This window comes from Gracilinanus agilis, chromosome 1, assembly GCF_016433145.1.
Source record: "Gracilinanus agilis isolate LMUSP501 chromosome 1, AgileGrace, whole genome shotgun sequence".
Classification (NCBI taxonomy): Eukaryota; Metazoa; Chordata; class Mammalia; order Didelphimorphia; family Didelphidae; genus Gracilinanus; species Gracilinanus agilis.
In genome coordinates this window covers 767250815-767267370 of record NC_058130.1, presented here as the reverse complement: position 1 = coordinate 767267370, position 16556 = coordinate 767250815, and the positions used below count along the sequence as shown (strand labels likewise).

General features: G+C 50.8%; 1 protein-coding gene across 2 annotated transcripts; it reads left to right on the top strand.

The window, feature by feature from the left end:
* The first annotated feature begins 26 nt into the window (after positions 1 to 26).
* On the top strand, positions 27 to 15851 carry RAB35 (RAB35, member RAS oncogene family). Of its 2 annotated transcripts, XM_044658833.1 has the most exons (6): positions 27 to 139; positions 6489 to 6539; positions 7090 to 7213; positions 12998 to 13122; positions 13201 to 13325; positions 14138 to 15851. In XM_044658833.1, the coding sequence occupies exons 1-6, from the start codon at positions 88 to 90 to the stop codon at positions 14264 to 14266; spliced, it is 606 nt and encodes a 201-aa protein (XP_044514768.1). In that variant the 5' UTR covers positions 27 to 87; the 3' UTR covers positions 14267 to 15851. The 2 variants fall into 2 exon arrangements, with proteins under 2 accessions (XP_044514768.1, XP_044514770.1); XM_044658835.1 differs by lacking the exon at positions 13201 to 13325.
* The last annotated feature ends 705 nt before the right edge of the window (positions 15852 to 16556 follow it).

The window sequence follows — 16556 nt, the reverse complement described above, 5'->3', positions numbered from 1 at the left end:
GCCCTCCCTCCCCCTTCCCTCTCTCCCTCCCTTCTCTCCGGTCCGCCCGCCCGGCCTGGCCCGGCCCGGCCCAGCCCGCCGCCCGCCATGGCCCGGGACTACGACCATCTCTTCAAGCTGCTCATCATTGGCGACAGCGGTGAGCGCGGGGCGGTGGCCAGGAGGGAGGGCGGCGCCCAAGGAGGGGGCGCGCAGGACCCCGTGACCCCCGGCGGGGGGGGGCGGGGCACCCCGCTTAGGGGAACGAGGCACGGAAGCCCAGGGTCCCCTTTGGTTCTCGGGGCGGCGCTCTGGGAGGTCCGTGATCCCTGTCTGCAGAGGAGGGTGGGAGATGCCAGGGGTCGTTAGGGGGAGGTTCGAAAGGCCCTTACCCCTGGGCTGGGAGCGGGGAGGAGAGGAGGGAGCGCTGGGTGATCCTCGCCCGGAGAGGGAGAGCCCAGGAGTTGGCCGAGGAAGAGGCTGAGGGCGGCGATCTGGATTTGGGGTGCGGGGAGGAGCCATAATCAGGGACTTCCAGTTTTGGGGGCTGGTGTTTAGGTGGGGTTAAGTGTTTGGCCTTGTGGATGGGTAGGGAAGAAGAGCCCATGCGGGGAGGGGGAGGCCCTTGCCTCTGAGATAGGGGAAAAGGAAAGCAAGGGGCCTGGAGAGCTGGAGTTCGACTAGGGTTTCTGTCCCCGAATTGTGACCTTGCCCAAGTCACATTTCCTCCGCCCTTCCCTCCTCCCCCCTTCAGAGAAGGAAGCGGGTTTAATCTCTTCCTGCTTTCCTTGATTGAAGGGAGGACTGTTGAAGACCACACACCAAGTATGAAGGATTACAGACGATTTGAAAGGGCTTAAGAGGGCATCTAGTCAAATAACAGATGAAGAAACTGAGGTTGGGAATCATGGTTTACTCGATGTGCAAGTGACAAGGCTAGGATTTGAACCCAGGCCCTCGATTCCACAGCTAGCCCACTTTCCAATGCAGTTCTGCAGAAATTTAACTCTGTTAAAATGTTGATATTTTAGCGGTTGCAGGTTCCTCTAATGGCTGCTTAGTGTAGTTTGGGTGGTTAAAAAGAATAGTATTAGGAGCCCAGAGGTGAAAAGGTTTATAGGGTGACAGGGGTCAGAAAGGCAGAGGCATACATAGTAGGTTTATGGTGAGGAACTGAGTGTAGCAGGTGTTATAGGATTATGATGAAAGGGAAGGAGGTTTGGGAGCATGGCAGCTTTAGGCTCTGGTCAGGGCTGAGTGGGGAAGAGGCTGTCATGTGATTAGTGGCAGAGGCAAGGTTGAAAGTGGAGCATATTGGGTGTTATAAAAAGCTTATGCTGGAAGGGTGAAGCGATTTAACAAAATTGGTTATAGACAAAGGCAGTAAGTTTGTTCTGCACGGTGGCCATGGTATAGAAAGCCAGGGAAGTGAGTGAGTGTACTTGGTTGTTGGCATGAAGATGGGTTAGTGTGGTGGTTTGGGGAGGCCAAACGTGGTGAGGTTTTGTGGGCTCAGTTGGAAGGTGAAGGGCTAGCTCTCTCAGAGGTTTAGGGAATTAAAGAGAGAGAGGCCGTTGGGGTGGAGGGATACATGGATCAATACTATATTGCTTATCTTTTCCTCAGTTTCTCTTTTTCTCATTTTTTGGAGTAGAATATCTATGTGCTGCCTTTCTTTTGAAGATAGATGGCCTTTAGAATTCTTTTCTTCATTCAGTGTACCATCTGCCTTTTCAGGAGTTATGTTTTAGCTCCAGATGGGGCAAAGGGGTGGGGGGTGGGGTGGGTGGGAAGGGAGAGCTATGACTGAAGGTGATTTTTCTTCCCAGAGAATTAGTGAACTCAGTTATTGTGGTTATGGGCCTTGTTCCTCAGAAAGACATCTGGGTTACCAGTGGGAAGAGTTTCTTGTACTTTGAAATCTGGAAATAAAAGGCTTACTCTTAAGTCTCCCCCTCCCCCCTTCTCCCCCCCAAATCTGGGAGGTGGTTTTGGTCTTTTTTTCCACAGTACTTCTTAACATGGTTTATGGAATGGAGTGAGGCTCTTTACGTTATGATTTATGTAGTCTGAACATTCTGTTGTCTAAGATGTGTGGATGGAAATAGAAGCAAGGAAAGGCTGGTTTGGCTTTCTGTTTAGTCAGTGAGCTGCCGATTGGAGCAAGTTGCATTGTTTGCTTCTGAGGTTCCTCAGTGCTGAGTGTGTTTGAGATGTGGATGAATGTCAGGAGTCAGACTTAAATGCATTGTTCTGTTCGAGAGGGCCTAAATGGTCTACAGAGTTAGAACCGGAGACATTATGTGACCAAGGGAGCCTATTCCTTCCACAAGAACTTGGACTCTTCATGCCTAAATTCGGTTCTTCTCCCTGATGCAGGCCTAGTTTAGACCCTGAATTAAGAATGCCACTTTGGGGATTTACCAGGGCAGGGTGGCCACTGTCCCCTCCCATCCTTCAATATGCACTGTGGCTTAACTGCTCAAAGCACAGGGAAACAGCAAATGGCAAGATCTTTAGGCTCAGAAGCTGGCTCTGCTAATGTCAAATGTGAGGACTAAGGTCAGTTGATTTCACACCAGCTGGGGCCTTGGGCAAGTTGTTGACCTTTTCTCTGTGGCTAAGGTAAATTGGTACCCTCATTTCCTTCCTTGGCTGGAAGCTGTTGGATAAATGGTGTTTATATGTTCTTCCAGGGAGGCCTTCCTTTGAGGTGGTCAGGTGAAGTTCTCTCCCCCACTAGGGTGCTTTTCTTCCTAATGGGGTCTCCTATGTGGTGTCAGGAGTAACAACTGACACCTGTGGCCCTAGTTTTTGCTCTGCTTCAGTAGCAGGGGCATTCTAAGAAAGCTTGGGATCTGGCCGTAGTCCTGGAATTTTCTGAGAGACAGATAGACCCTCCTGGCTTCTGCTGAATGAACTAGTTTCTCCAGGCTGGGGGGAGAGGAGAGGAAGCTAACAAGACAGCTGGACCTTGGGCAGAGACTGTTGGGAGGAGCCGGCCCAGGAGCCTTGTGCTTACTGCTTTCAGCAGGAAGCCTCACAGAGGACTGGGAGGAGCTGAGATTTCAATGAGGAAGTTCGTGACAGAGCTGTAGGCTTCAGGCTTCAGGCCTGAGTTCCAGGTACTCTCCGTGTAGCACCTGAATCTGTTCTTCTCTGATTGTGCTGGTGAGTATGTTCTGTAAAATAAACCCCTTTGGGATACCAGGTCAGTTAGATATTAGTTAGGCAAAGAAATACCTGGAAGGAATCCTTAAGGTGTCCTGAGAAATCCCTGAAAGAATGAATGAATGAAAAGGCATTTAACTTATAAGCTCCGTGCTAAGCACTGAGGATGTAAGTACAAAAGCAAAGAGAATTTCTTTCCTCAGAGGAACATACATCCTAATGGGGGAAACACCACCCTGAGTAGAGCGAGGGCCTAGGAGGGACACTTTGGTCCTCCCTTGCCAACGGTGCTGAGTGGGGACGAAGGACAGTAGACAGCCAGAGGTAGATAGATGGATGGATGAATGCAACCTCTGTCCAAGAGCTGGGGCTGGGTTGCTTTGATCTTGGTTTCTGAACTGGAGTGGAGGAGTTGGGAACAAGGCAGTTGGTGAGAAGATTTCTGAGAAGTTGTGGGTGAAATGAAGCAAAGCAGGCTGGTGCCTGCCTGAAATAGTGGATCAGGTGGGCATTTACTGGCCACAAAAGGGTTTTTGAGTTCCAGTTGTTGAGGCTTGGAGAAGTTAATTAATCTCGGAGTTTTATAGCATTGTACACCAACATTTGACTTGAAGGCCTTAAAGGACCTTTGATTCCCATTCTCTCTCTGATCAGGGTCTAATTCCAGAGATTCATTGATAGGATCGGATTTAGGAGAGTTTAAGCCTTAGGGTAGGGCTATTGACCAAGATGTTGCTTGTTGGACCAGGGTGGAGAGACTTGGGTGTTCCCGGACTGTCTGTGGGCATGTGAACATAGCTGGGGGTGTTGTGCTCAGTGTGTGTATGAATACGCCTATGTAAAACTGCTAGTCCAGGTTGTGTGAGTATTGGATCATGGGCCAGTAGGCCCCTACTGAGAATTTCCAGCAGTAACAGAAGCAGAAATGGCAGACTTATGTAGCATAGCAGAAGGCATACTGGGCCTGGGAGTTAGGACCCTTATGTGCCAACACGTCTCTGCCATTCATTTGTGCTGTGACAGTGGGGAAACCTCTTTGGGCCTTCGTTTTAAAAATATTTTTAATTTTTAATTTTATTGTTATAAAAGGAAACCAAAACAACCTTTACCTTCTGTCTTAGAATCTATACTAAGTATTGGTTCAAAGGCAGGACAATGGTAAGAGTTAGGCAATTGGGGTCATATAGTTAAGAATGGTCTGAAGTCATATTTGAACCCTAGACCTGAGCCACTAAGCTGCCCCTTCTTTTTTTTTTTTTTTTTTTTTAATCAGTAAACTGAGGAGTTTGACCTAGATCAGAAGTTCTGAACTTGAAGTCAAGAAGACTTGAGATCAAATCTAGTCTCAGACACTAGCTGTTCGACCCTGGGCAAGTCATTTAACCCTCTGACTGCCTCGGTTTCCTCTATAAAATGGGAATATTAAAGCATCTACCTCCCAGGGTTATTAAGAGAAAGGGATAACATTTGTTAAGTGCTTTGCAAACCTTAAAGCACTATATAGGTGCTAGCTTTTATTGTTGTCTTTCAGTATAATTGATTTCCTTTGTAATTCTGTGATTTTTGTTTTATGTATTCAAAAAACAGGATTCTGAGCAGGAAGAAAACACATTTATTAAGTACCAGGCACTATACCTTAGTACTTTACAGATATTATCTCATTTGATCCTCCCAACAGTCCTGAGAGGCTCCATTTTACAGAGGAGGAAACTAGGGCACATAGGTTAAGTGACTTGTCCAGCACCAGACTGCTAGTATCTGAAGCTAGATTTGGACTCAGGGCTTCCTGATCCCAGTGCTCTCTCTACCTGCCTGCCTCTATAGGATCTAGCAGACTGACATAGGGATTCTTAACATGAAAAGGTTAAGAACCCTTGAACTAGAGGCTCTCCAAAGTCTCTTCCAGCCATAAGTTTTTTTTTTTTAAATCTTTACCTTAAATCTTAGTATCACTGCTGTGTATTGATTCTAAGAAGAGTGGTAAGGACTAGGCAATGGGGGTTAAGTGACTTGCCCAGGGTCACACAGCTAGGAAAGTGTCTGAGGTCAGATTTGAACCCAGGATCTTTCATCTCTGGGCCTGGCTCTCCATCCACTGAGCCATGTAGTTGCCTCATTAAGTGGTTTTGAGCTTCTGACAGCCCATGGAGGATTGTGATTTATATCTCCTGAATTCCTAGGTAGGTAGTGCCTAGATACCTGCTTGTGACCCTGGGCCAGTCTCTTTAACCTTCTTAAGTCATTAGTTTCATTATCTGTAAAATGGAAATGATAATAGTTCCTGCCTCATAGGTTTGTGGTGAGACTGAAATGAAATACTCTATGCAAAGCATTTTGTAAATATGAAAGTAATACCTAAGTGCCAATTGCTGTTAGTAGCAATGGTATTAGGGATTGCCTGATGGACTTCAGCCCCTTCCTTAGGACCACCTTTGGCTTCTCCAATCCTTTGAGCTGCAGTAGGAGACTCCATAGTTTGGGGACCTGGATTATGACCTCCTGAGATGGTTCTTAGAGTGAAGAGAAAGTTTAAAAATTTTTAAAAATAAACCCTTACTTTCTGTCTTAGAATCAATCCTCTTTATTGATTCCAAGGCAGAAGAGTGGTAAGGGCTAGGCCATGGGGGTCAGGTGACTTGCCCAGGGTCACACAGCCAGGAAGTGTCTGAGCCCAGATTTGAGCTAGGAACTCTAGGCCTGGCTCTCAATCCACTGAGCTACCCAGCACCCGCCCTCCCCCCCCTTCACTTTCACTGGTGTGTCAGGAAATGGAATCAGCCTGTGGGTGTTTTAGGGACAAGACAGGGGACTGAATGGGATTGGCCTACCCTAATGTAGTTCTTGGGTGCATTTATAATCATCCTGAATTACCCTGATTCAGAAAAAGAGGCAGCCTGGCTTGTAGAGTACTGCTGGTCTTTGGGTTAAGAAGAACTGGGTTTAGGCCAATAAGACCTGACTTAGAAAACTTTGTGACCCTGGGCTAGTCCCTGAGCCTCAGGCTTCTCTCCCAAGTACATGCTGAGAATTCTGAGGAAATTGGGGGCCCTTGGCTATCGACATGGAGATCATATTTTTCTTGTCCGATATGGTTCACACGGCCCACCCCAGACAACCAAGGGAGGGAGCTGGTGTGGGTTACTATGTCTCTTACAGGAGCCCAGATTCCGAGTCAGACCTCACGCTTCCCTCTCTTCCATCCCCCACCCCCTTAAAATAGATTGGACCTGCTGGTCAGGCTTGTCTCTCCCCTCTCTGCTTCTAGCAGGAAGAACTTGGCTCTGGGATCTGTCTTCTTGGTGGCCTCGGAGCCCTTAGCATTTTTTCTTCTTTTCCAGGTGTAGGCAAGAGCAGTTTGCTGTTACGATTTGCAGACAACACTTTTTCAGGTGAGTAATGCCAAGGGGCTGCCAGGCTCTCGGTGGCCTCTTAGTCTGCTAGACTTTTACCCAAGGACGAAATGAGAAAGGGGACAGGCGACAGGAAGGGTGATGGGGGAAGGAGTGGGGTTGGGAGGAGCTTGTGATGGTAGCAGGGCCTGAACCATTTCTAGATGGAGGCACCCTCAGGATTGAGCCTCATAAAGGCCTCTCTTGGCTCAGTTTGTATCAGGAAAGACTTGAGATGGGATTGTCCTGGGAAAGACTGGAAGTTATTGTTCCACTGGAGAAGGGATGGTGGATAATCTCTGAGGTGGAAGATGGTTCCCCTTGTTTTGTGATGTGCTTCTGGGCTTCTGGGTGAGATTGTTCACCTCTCTTCTAGCTCCAGTATGTTCTTAGCTTCTGCTGGCGTATCTCTATATGGGTCAGGTGAGCCGGAGCTTGGGGAAGTGTGGGAAGAAAGGACCCAGCTCTGTCTCTGAGGCCGGCAGCGTCCCTAGGAGCAGGGCCCTGTTTTCAGGTGTTTGAGCCCCAGTAACTGGTCTTTTTTGTACAGGCAGCTATATTACCACAATTGGGGTGGACTTCAAAATCCGGACAGTGGAAATCAATGGGGAAAAGGTCAAACTACAGATCTGGGACACAGCTGGACAAGAGCGCTTCCGCACCATCACCTCCACGTGAGTCTGGCCGGTTTGGGCCTCAAATGACTCTCCAGGGTCCAGAGGCCCTGGGAGGGGGCTGCAGTGTCCTCTTCCTCACCTTTTTCACATGTTGGCTTTATAAGAGCCCTCCATCTGGATGGTGTTGAGTCTGTCTCAGGTTGGAAGGGAGGCAGGAATGATAGTGAGAAGGGCTTCTTGTTTCAAGGCAGAGTTGTTTGGCACTCATTGTCCTTGAAGCTTTTCTTGTTTCTGGAGACCCACACCCCGGCCATCTAGCAGGAGAGGAGAAGCTGTCTGGGGTGCTGCTGGGGGTGGCTGGGAAGTGACTCCTCTCTGGGAGCCCCCCAACTTCTCCTTGATCCTTTAGCGCTTGTCCGAGTGGCCATGTGCTTAGCTGGGAGTCCCTGCAGGTGTCTCCTCGTTAGGACACTGCTCCTCTTCCCAGGGCTCCCTCAGCCACTTGTCCAGGGATCTGTGGCTTCTCTAGGGCTGTCCAAGACTGACTTCACTCTCATCTGAGAGCCACCTCAGACAGGAAGTGGTTTGGGGCAGCGAGGCAGAGTGATTACGTAGAGCTCCCCAGCTGGGCCTATCAGGTGACGCGCTCCCAGCGAGCTCTCCCCAAATAGCATCTTTCCTGTTCTCCGCTGCAGACAAGGGATGAAATCCAGCTTGATTCCCACGTAGCAGGATGTCTGGGCGATCTTCAAGGAGGATCCAAGACAGCCATTCCTTTTCCCTCACACATCTTCAGTTGTGAGTGCAGAGGGTCACCCAGCCTCGGGTCCTCTCTCTCCCGATCTCCAGTGAGATCATGGCTCCTGGAGTGGCCCCTGGAAACCAGGCTCCCTGCCCTTCCTGTGTGGGCTATCGACACAGGGAGGCCTGGGGTTCCCCTGGGGGGGAGGTGTGTGAATGGTAAGAAGTAGCTCAGCATGGATGTTAACTGGGCTGCCTGGTGTAGTTTGCCTGTTTGTGAGGGGCACAGCCTGAGAGATGTGAGGCTGCTTGGGACGTGGACCGCTGTTTGGGGAGAATGCCCCAAAGCGGCTTCCTCTGATCCCACTGGACATGCGGCTGTCTTTGAGGGTTTCCCTCGTTTCTAAGTGAAGCAGCTGCAGGTGAGGCCGTTGAGCATGTAGGATCAGAAGCCCCTCAGAGTGATTTGTGTTGGCAAAGAACCTGCCCCAGGGTGCAGCGTGGAAGAGCGAAGGGCTTGCGAGTGGCCCTCTGGGGGTTCCAAGGATGTCCAGTGCAATCCAAGGCTCTGGGCTTACAGTGGGCTTCTTTGCCATTTTTATGCCTGGACCCCTTTGGCTAGGCCCTTGCTCAGAAGCAGGCTTTGTTTTGTTTTTGAAAATTCATATATTTGAATTTGATGATGAAATTCATATTTGAAGAAAGTGCTAAATTTCCGTGAGAGGGCAGGGAAAGTAAAGATCGATGTTTTTCCCCATCCAGGTTCTGTTGGTGGGCCTCTTAGGGTCTTTGCGGCCCTCATGGGCTCTTGGTGAAGGACCTCTGGCCTAGTTGAATGTCCTTCTTTGATAGATTGTGAAGCTGAGGCTTAGAAACCATGGCATAAACCATACTGCTAGTTACTGATGAGTCTCCCCGACTCCTGAATGTTTGCAAAATGCCTGAGGGCAGGAATCTCACTGATCTTCTCAACCACCCTGTAAGACCCTCACAAAAGGTGTTGTTTCCTCCCTATTACAGATGGGGAAACTGAGGCTCAGAGATGATTCTGGATGTCGTACTACAGAGGGAGATATGGTAGACCCTGGAAAGCAGAGAAGGGAACTAGGGGAAATGAGCTGAGAAAATGTCTTTTGTGGGGTTGGGTCCAACCAAACCAAATTTAGGGGAGCTGGACCTATAAGAAAGGAAGGCTTTGGGATGAGGGGTGACACTGGGGACTTCTGCAGCCTTTTTTTTTTTTTTTTTAAACCCTTACCTTCTATTTTGGGCTTGATACTTGGTCTGTCTTGGACTGATTGGCCCTTCTGTCTTGGACTCCAAGGCATAAGGGCAAGGCAATGAAAGTTAATTGACTTGCCCAGGGTCACACAGCTAGGAAGTATCTGAGGCCAGGTTTGGCTAGAAACTCCTGTCTCCAGACCTGGTTCTCTGTTTCCTGCCTCCCCCCTCGGCTTCCTTTGGTGATGCTGGCCTGCTCTGGGAGATGGACTAGAACGGCAGTTCCCTCATTTTGTCCTCTTGAAGCTGCCTCTCCTTGTGTTGCTTAGTTGCTGACTGTTTGTGGAGAGAGCTGAAGATTGCTAGGAGGAAGGGCGGACTGAGACCAACAGGCCACGTCCCTGCTCACTTTTGGGGAGAAGAGGGCCACACTTAGCCTCTCGGCCACTGGATTATCTGTGGCTGCTGTGGCAGAGCCTATAACTCTGTCTTTGCTGTAGGGCTCTGTTTTCTGGAGTTGCAAAGAGACTTATTACAGGAATTCAGACTGGCCAGGGAGGTTAGGGACTCTGCTCACAGCTGGCCAGAAGACATCCCAGGAAATGAAATATTTCCAGAGTTTGCTCTGTGTGTGTGTGTGTGTGTGAGTGAGGGCGCACGCGCACGCATATACATGTATGTATGTGTGGGGGTGGTGTTTGGGAGAGAAAAATAGTGTTCTAGACTCTAAGAAAAGCGCCAGTTGCTCTGATTCACAGGAATTAACTAGGAAACAAAATCTTTCCTCAGCAAAAGGTCAGTGCTTCAGCCTCTGGTTTTTGGCTTTTGGTGATCTGGACTTGATGGCCCCCAAGGCTGAACCTTCCATTCAGATTGGCTGAACAGGCCTCAGAGCAGGGCAGCTTACACCAGAAGGTGATAAGAAGCGGGATTCTGATTGCCTGGCCGTCCTGTTCTCCCTGAATGCCTCCTGCCTCCCCCAGATAAAAGGCCAAGGTCTTTCTTTTCAGAATCCAAGGTCTTGTCTTTGCTTTCATCTCAGCCCAGTTCCATCCACTGAGATTAGGTGAGGGGAAGCTGAGCTTCTAAGATGACAGACAGCACAGTATCTTTTTTTAAACCCTTGCCTTCTGTCAGTATTGATTCCAAGATGAAGAGTGGTAAGGGCTAGGCAGTGGGGGTTAAGTGACTTGCTCAGGGTCACACAGCTAGGAAGTACCTGAGGCCAGATTTGAACCCAGGTCTTCCCCACTCCTGGCTGGTGCTCTAGCCACTGAGCTGCATAGTATCTTGGAAGAAGCCTTGGATTCTAGGAGTTGGGGAGCATAGATTCTGTGTCTAGCTCATATCAGTGACTACATGTAGGCAAGCTGGTTTACCTCTCTCTGCCTCATCTTCCTCGCCTCTAAAACATACTGGTTAGACTAGCTGATGCCCAAGGTACCTTTTAACTCCACCATTCCATGATCCTCTGAAGGCAGGAACACAAGAGTCATAGACAGGACATGTCACAGGGAAAGGTGATGCAGGGAGGGGATGACTTCCTTTTGGAGCCTGGAGCCGAAATTCATCGTGACAGAAGACTTTCTTGGCATTCTTTAGCCGAGAATTTGAAAACTTCACTTTTCTCTTAATGTTTCCTTTCCTGGCACTAGGATAGTTAAATCTGTCACATTGGCTGAGCCTTTCTAGCTCTCTTCCTCTGTTCCCAACCCCCTGAAAGCATACCTTGCTCTCTTCCAAGCTGTGGGTTTGAATTTTTCCCCAGAAAGAAGGCTCAGGTGGAAGGGGGACAGTGAATAGGGCAGGGAATGAGCTCTTTACAGATACAGTTCCCTTAGGGGCCAAAGCTGGATTATGAACGAATGATCTCCACACCAGGCCCTCTAGTCTTAGAGTGTCTAGAGAAAGGTAACAGTGGACCTAGAGGAAGCTAGTCGGAGTAGTGGGGCTGTTGACTTGGACCTCTTCCCACTCTTTGAGCCCAGATCTCTAGCAGTGCCTTGTGGAATGGGGTGATAGACAAGGCTTGAAATAGCTCATTCCGTGAGATAATATTTGTCAAAGGCTTAGCACAGTGCCTAGCACAGAGTAGGCATTTAATAATTGCTTGTTCCATTTCTCCCCTTCCCAAGAAAAGGAACTTCTGGGTACCTCATCTCCTCTCCCTCCCTCCCTCCCTCCCCAGTAATAGGCAGTCTGATTTCAAGGAGGAATAGTGGCTGGTTTGCTAGGGTCTTTGCTGCCACCACCAAGGGAAAGGTTTGGGGAGTAACCCCTTGTCAGCAGGAGGGAGGAGAGCTCTGCTGCCTTCCAAGCCTGGCTGGCTGCTGTCCCTGATAAGCCCTAGGTGCCTTATGCTGCGGGGGAGAACTGAGGGATGGGGAGATGTTTTCACTGCAGCCCCGGAGCCTAGAGCTCTCATGTGCCTCTTTGATAAGCCTTGGGTTCGGGTAGATTGCCAGTGTGCGTGGGTAACAGCAGGTGGGCAGCAAAGCAGACCCTCTTGAGGCTGCTAGGGGTCTTATGCCTTGTTCCTTTTTTTCTTTTAATTCAAAAATTTTTTTAATTAAAAAAAAAATCTCATTTTCTTTCCCCTCCTGGGAAAGGGAAAAAAAATCCATTGTGAAATTTAATAGTCATAATCAAGCAAAATAAATTGCTGCATTTACCATGTCCAAAACACCTGTCTCATCCTGTATCTCAGATCTCTTCCCTCTTGTCAGGTGGGAGCAGGCTTCATGTCATGGCCTCTGGAGCCCCAGCTGGTCCGCGAGTACAGTTTTTAAGTCTTTCAGTTATTCGTTTTTCTGATGTTGTTCTATAACTTTCTTATTCTGGTTCTTCTTGGTTTAGCCTGTATCTGTTCATACAGATCTTCCCAGGTTTCTCAGAAATTGTTCCTTTTGTCATTTCTTAGAGCACAGGACTGTGCTCTGATTTGTTCAGCCATATCCCAGATGACCCTGTTCCTTTACTTGGGGCTTCACCGAGGGCTTAGAATCGGCTTGTAGAGTTATTGAGAAGGAGCAAGTGTCTGGATTTCTCTGTGCAGGGGTGATGGTGTCTCCACAGGAAGGAACCATTCCAGCAGAGCTCTGAGAAGCATAGCCTGCTCTGGGTTGTATGAAAACTACAGGGGAGGCAGGGATGATCTTTAGATCTTCAACTAGGAATCAATATCCCTGGGTTCTCTCCCTCATCCTACAGGGATGCTGTCTGGCATAATGGATTGCATGTTGGACTTGGAATCAGGAAGACCTGGGTTCAAATCATGCTCACCTTTCTTCTCATCTGTAAAATGGGGATAATAATACCTGTAAGCCCCTCCTACTAGGGTTGTTGTGAGGCTGAAGAAGAGAAAGGATTAAACACTATAAATGGCACATTTTGAGACCTTCAAGCTCCATGGAAGCAGCTTTTGGCTGGGGATATCGAGGCATTTTGTTAGAGGAGGTTTGCTGCCTCCTTCTGTACCAAGCTGGTGTCTGTGGTCCCAGGGACGGAACTGCCGGTGTCTTTGCCATGCCTGTAGTTCCTTTCTCCATTCCCTCCCCAGATTAGGGCCAGGGAGCATCAGGAAAAGAAGGTTCCTGTTTGTTTACTGGAAGAGGGATGGAGGCGCTGCCAGGCTCTTTCCTTCTCTTGTCTCAGGTCACAGCTGATGCAGGACTATTTTGGAAGGAGTTTGTCACAGAGAAACAGGCCTGGGAGGAGAACTGGCCTTGCTGGTCCTCGGGGTGGGTCGGTGCCGCTCTTACTCAGGCCTTGCTTCAGGGCTTTTCTCTCTTTTGCCCATCAGGCAGCTGGAATGCCCAGGGAGGAGCTTGGTTCTAGATGCGCTCAGGTGGGCCCTAATGCAGACTCCCCTCTTTCCAGGTACTACCGAGGGACTCACGGGGTCATCGTGGTGTATGACGTCACCAGCGCAGAGTCCTTTGTCAACGTCAAGCGGTGGCTCCATGAAATCAACCAGAACTGTGATGACGTGTGCCGGATACTAGGTGAGGGGGAGCCGCGAGGGGGGCCGAGGGGGCCGGGCCTCCCCCAGGTCGCCCTTCTCACCTTGATTTGCCCTGCAGTGGGAAACAAGAACGATGACCCGGAACGGAAGGTGGTGGAGACGGAGGATGCCTACAAGTTCGCTGGGCAGATGGGGATCCAGCTGTTTGAGACCAGTGCCAAAGAGAATGTCAACGTGGAAGAGGTAAAGGCCTGGCACCAGGCTCAGAAACCCTCCCTGGGCACCTTCTTGTAGCTTTTGCTTTGCAGCGCTCCCCAGGTGTGGGGGTGCCGGGGTGTGGCTGGATTTTACGTGTCCCGCCTCCCCTTTACCCCAAGCCAGCCTGCCATAATTGGGGATGACGCTCGAGGAGCTCGTCCAACTCATCGCAATAAGCCTGGCCGACTGGCAGAAAAAGCCACTTGGACCACTTTTAGGGAGGGGGGGGCCTCGTGTCTCTGGTGTTTCTTAGGGCTTCCCAGTTGTCCCTGTGCCATTCCCACGGGGCTTGGTACAGGTTTTGGGGTTTTTGGGGTGTCGGTATTAGCCAAAAGTGCTTCAGCTCCTTGTGGTCCTAAGCCTCCCGCAGAAATGGGGTTTGGCCTTCAGCACTCTTCCTCTTGAGGTTCGATGGGCACCTAGTCTGCTTTGGGAGTTTCTGAGTCCAGGACTGCTTGTCCTTTGCCCTCTCTTGGCCTTTTTCCCCCAAGAATAACAAGGAACCCAGGAGTCCTTGCATCCCCTGCTGGTCCTGGCTGTCAGATGTCCCTCTCTAAAGGGAGAAGTGAGGGGTAGGGCCCACGGGGTAGATGGTGGGGGCCTCGTGGGAGAAGGTCTGTGGATGTTGACCCTCTGGACCTAGGCGGGAGCTTTCGGGGCCCTCTCTGGCATAGTCAAGCCCTTTCTGGCTCTTCACCTTTCAGTGGGAGCCATTAGCCACCCTCATCTCTCCCCACCTGTTGATCCTTAGACAGTCTCTCTCATGGGCCTCTTTGGCTCTCGCCTGTCCATTACAGATGTTCAACTGCATCACAGAGCTGGTTCTTCGGGCAAAGAAAGAAAATTTGGCAAAACAGCAGCTACAGCAACAGAACGATGTGGTCAAGCTCACAAAAAACAGTAAACGGAAGAAGCGATGCTGCTGATGGCCCACCGCCTGCCCGCCCATTGTGCTGCTGCTGCCGCAGAGACTGCGCTGGGGCCACCACCGCCAGGGACCTGGGGGGGACATTCTCAGTTTCGTGCCGTTATTTAAAGATATTTTTCTCCACGTTTTCTATTGGGAGGTGCCACGGGCACTCTTTCCTCCTCTTTGAGTGCCAAGAAGCTGTCGGATGAACCGCCCTCTCCTCAGTGCTCCCTCTTTCTCCCGGGGCCCAGGCTCACAGCACGAGCGCGGACGCTGCCAGCCAAGCGGACTGATTAACCAGAGTTTGTACATAATGTATATTGCTTTAACCAGTTGCGCCAGCCTCGTCTCGCTCTGGCTTTTGCCTCCTTAATGCCAACCCACCAGGACTCTCCTTTGTTCCTCCTTTCTCTCCTATCTTCCTGGATGCAGCAGCTCCCCAGATGTCAGGATCAGGCTCTAGGCTTCTTTCTTGTCCCCTTGCATTGGCTGGGCAGGGGTGGGGAGCCCTTGTTCCCTTTTCAGGCCCCCAGATCATGCCACTCGAGGTTTTTTGGATTCTGTCCCTTTTCGATGCCCCTCCCCAGGCTCTGAGTTGGATCTGGGACGAGCCTTTGCCTGTTGGACTAAGGCTTGCCTTTCTCTCCTTCTCCTCTCCCTACCTCCTGCCCCTTCCTGGCAGCTGGGGAGCCTCCGGTTCTTTCCCAGTTGGGCCCTTGGTTCTCTCTGAGAAACCAAGCTCTGTCCTGTGGCCAATGGATATTCTTTTTTGCCTCCTGGCCTCCTCCTGGGTCCTCTGAATTGCAGGCCCGGGAGAGCCTGGGCTCTTAAGTTTGTACCAAAACGTTTCAATTCCAGCAGAAAACCAAGGGTGATTGTACATGTTGGTCGGGATTGGGGCGGGAGGGGGGGTGAAGGGCAAGAGTTACAGGTTTTTTATAAAGAAAATGAAGCCAAATCAAATCATTTGAAACAAATCCCTTTGCCCTGTCCCTTGAAGCCTCAGGGGAGCAGCAGTAGTGGGGTGCCCTGCCTTCTGGGGGCCCTTTGGTTGGAAGGCCTGTAGAAATCCTGAGGCCTGGGTTCCCTGTGCATTAGAGAGGGCTAGAACAGCCTTCATGACTGGTTGTGGCCAGGGCAGGGGGAGCTCGTTCAGATCCTGGCCCACAGCTTCCAAAAGAGTTGCCGCTGGCCCCCTCCAGTGGGGGGGCTGGTGTGGATGAGATCACTGACAGCCTGGTTCCTCGGTCAAAGGGAGAAGGGAGCCCGGCAGGGAGGGGAACTGGGGCAGAGGGGGGTGCCCAAAGCAGCCCCGCAAGCCGCCAAGCAGAACTAGTGCAGTCCCGTGGGTTCCTTGGGGGCCCTGGCCAAGATCTCTGTGCTCTAACCCCGCACCTCCTTAACACCCCCTGAAAAGGGTCCCGGAACCCGGGAGGAATTGGCGTGCTCGCTGCAACTTACTTTATAGGTTTTTTTCCCCTAAATGATTTCCAGGCAAAGTCTCGATTGGACAATCACATCACGGATCAGTCACTGCAGATTTTCCATGTATACACTGTTGGGCGGGTTTTTAATCAATAAAAACTGGGGATGTCGTCTAACCCGTCTCCTCGTCCCAGAACTGCCAAAAGCTTTTGCTTCTCTGTGGGCCTGTGCTTGGGGCACGGGAGGGGACGAACTGCCTTGTGGTTTGGGGTGGGGATGGGAAGCGCTCTGGAAATGGGAGGCTCGAACTGTGGGAGCCCCCGGCACCCACCTTCTCCCTGCCTGGCCCCCTAAGCCGGGCTTTGGGCAGAAGCAGACTTGCTGCCGCTTGGGGCTGTGCTGTAGACCGGCCGGAGGTGCCCAAGGGATGGCCAGGAGTGGCCGAGAAGAGCCCAGAGCTGCGATCTGAGGGCTGGACTTCCTTTACTCTAGATGGGACTCCACGACGGTGCTGTGCAGCAGGGGGAGGGGGCCCTGCCTGGGGAAGAGCCCAGCTGGGTGAGGCTGCCCAGGCCCAGGGGGGCAGGAGGGCTGCGGGGAGGGCCAGGCTCTGGGAGATGCCATGCCATGGGAAATGTCCCGTCCAACAATGGAGCGTTCAGCAGTCTGCTAGGATTATTTCTGTATTGAAGGATTCTAATGATGCTTTTTTAAAAAAAAAAGACTAAAAATAAAGGTTATGAGCTGCCAAATCCTTCCAGGGTCTGTTTCCTCCACACCAGCTGTGCTCCGGGCCGGGCCTGGCTCCTTCCCATCCCATTGTGTACTACCAGGTCCTCTGGGGGGACAAGAGTGGGCTTGGCGGGGCAGGGGCAGCCGCC

Excerpts from the sequence above, each read along its gene's own strand:
- RAB35 (XM_044658833.1), top strand. The coding sequence starts at position 88 with ATGGCCCGGGACTACGACCATCTCTTCAAGCTGCTCATCATTGGCGAC. Across the intron at positions 7,214-12,997 it reads TTCCGCACCATCACCTCCAC|GTACTACCGAGGGACTCACG; the intron begins GTGAGTCTGGCC and ends CCCTCTTTCCAG. Across the intron at positions 13,326-14,137 it reads AGAATGTCAACGTGGAAGAG|ATGTTCAACTGCATCACAGA; the intron begins GTAAAGGCCTGG and ends TGTCCATTACAG.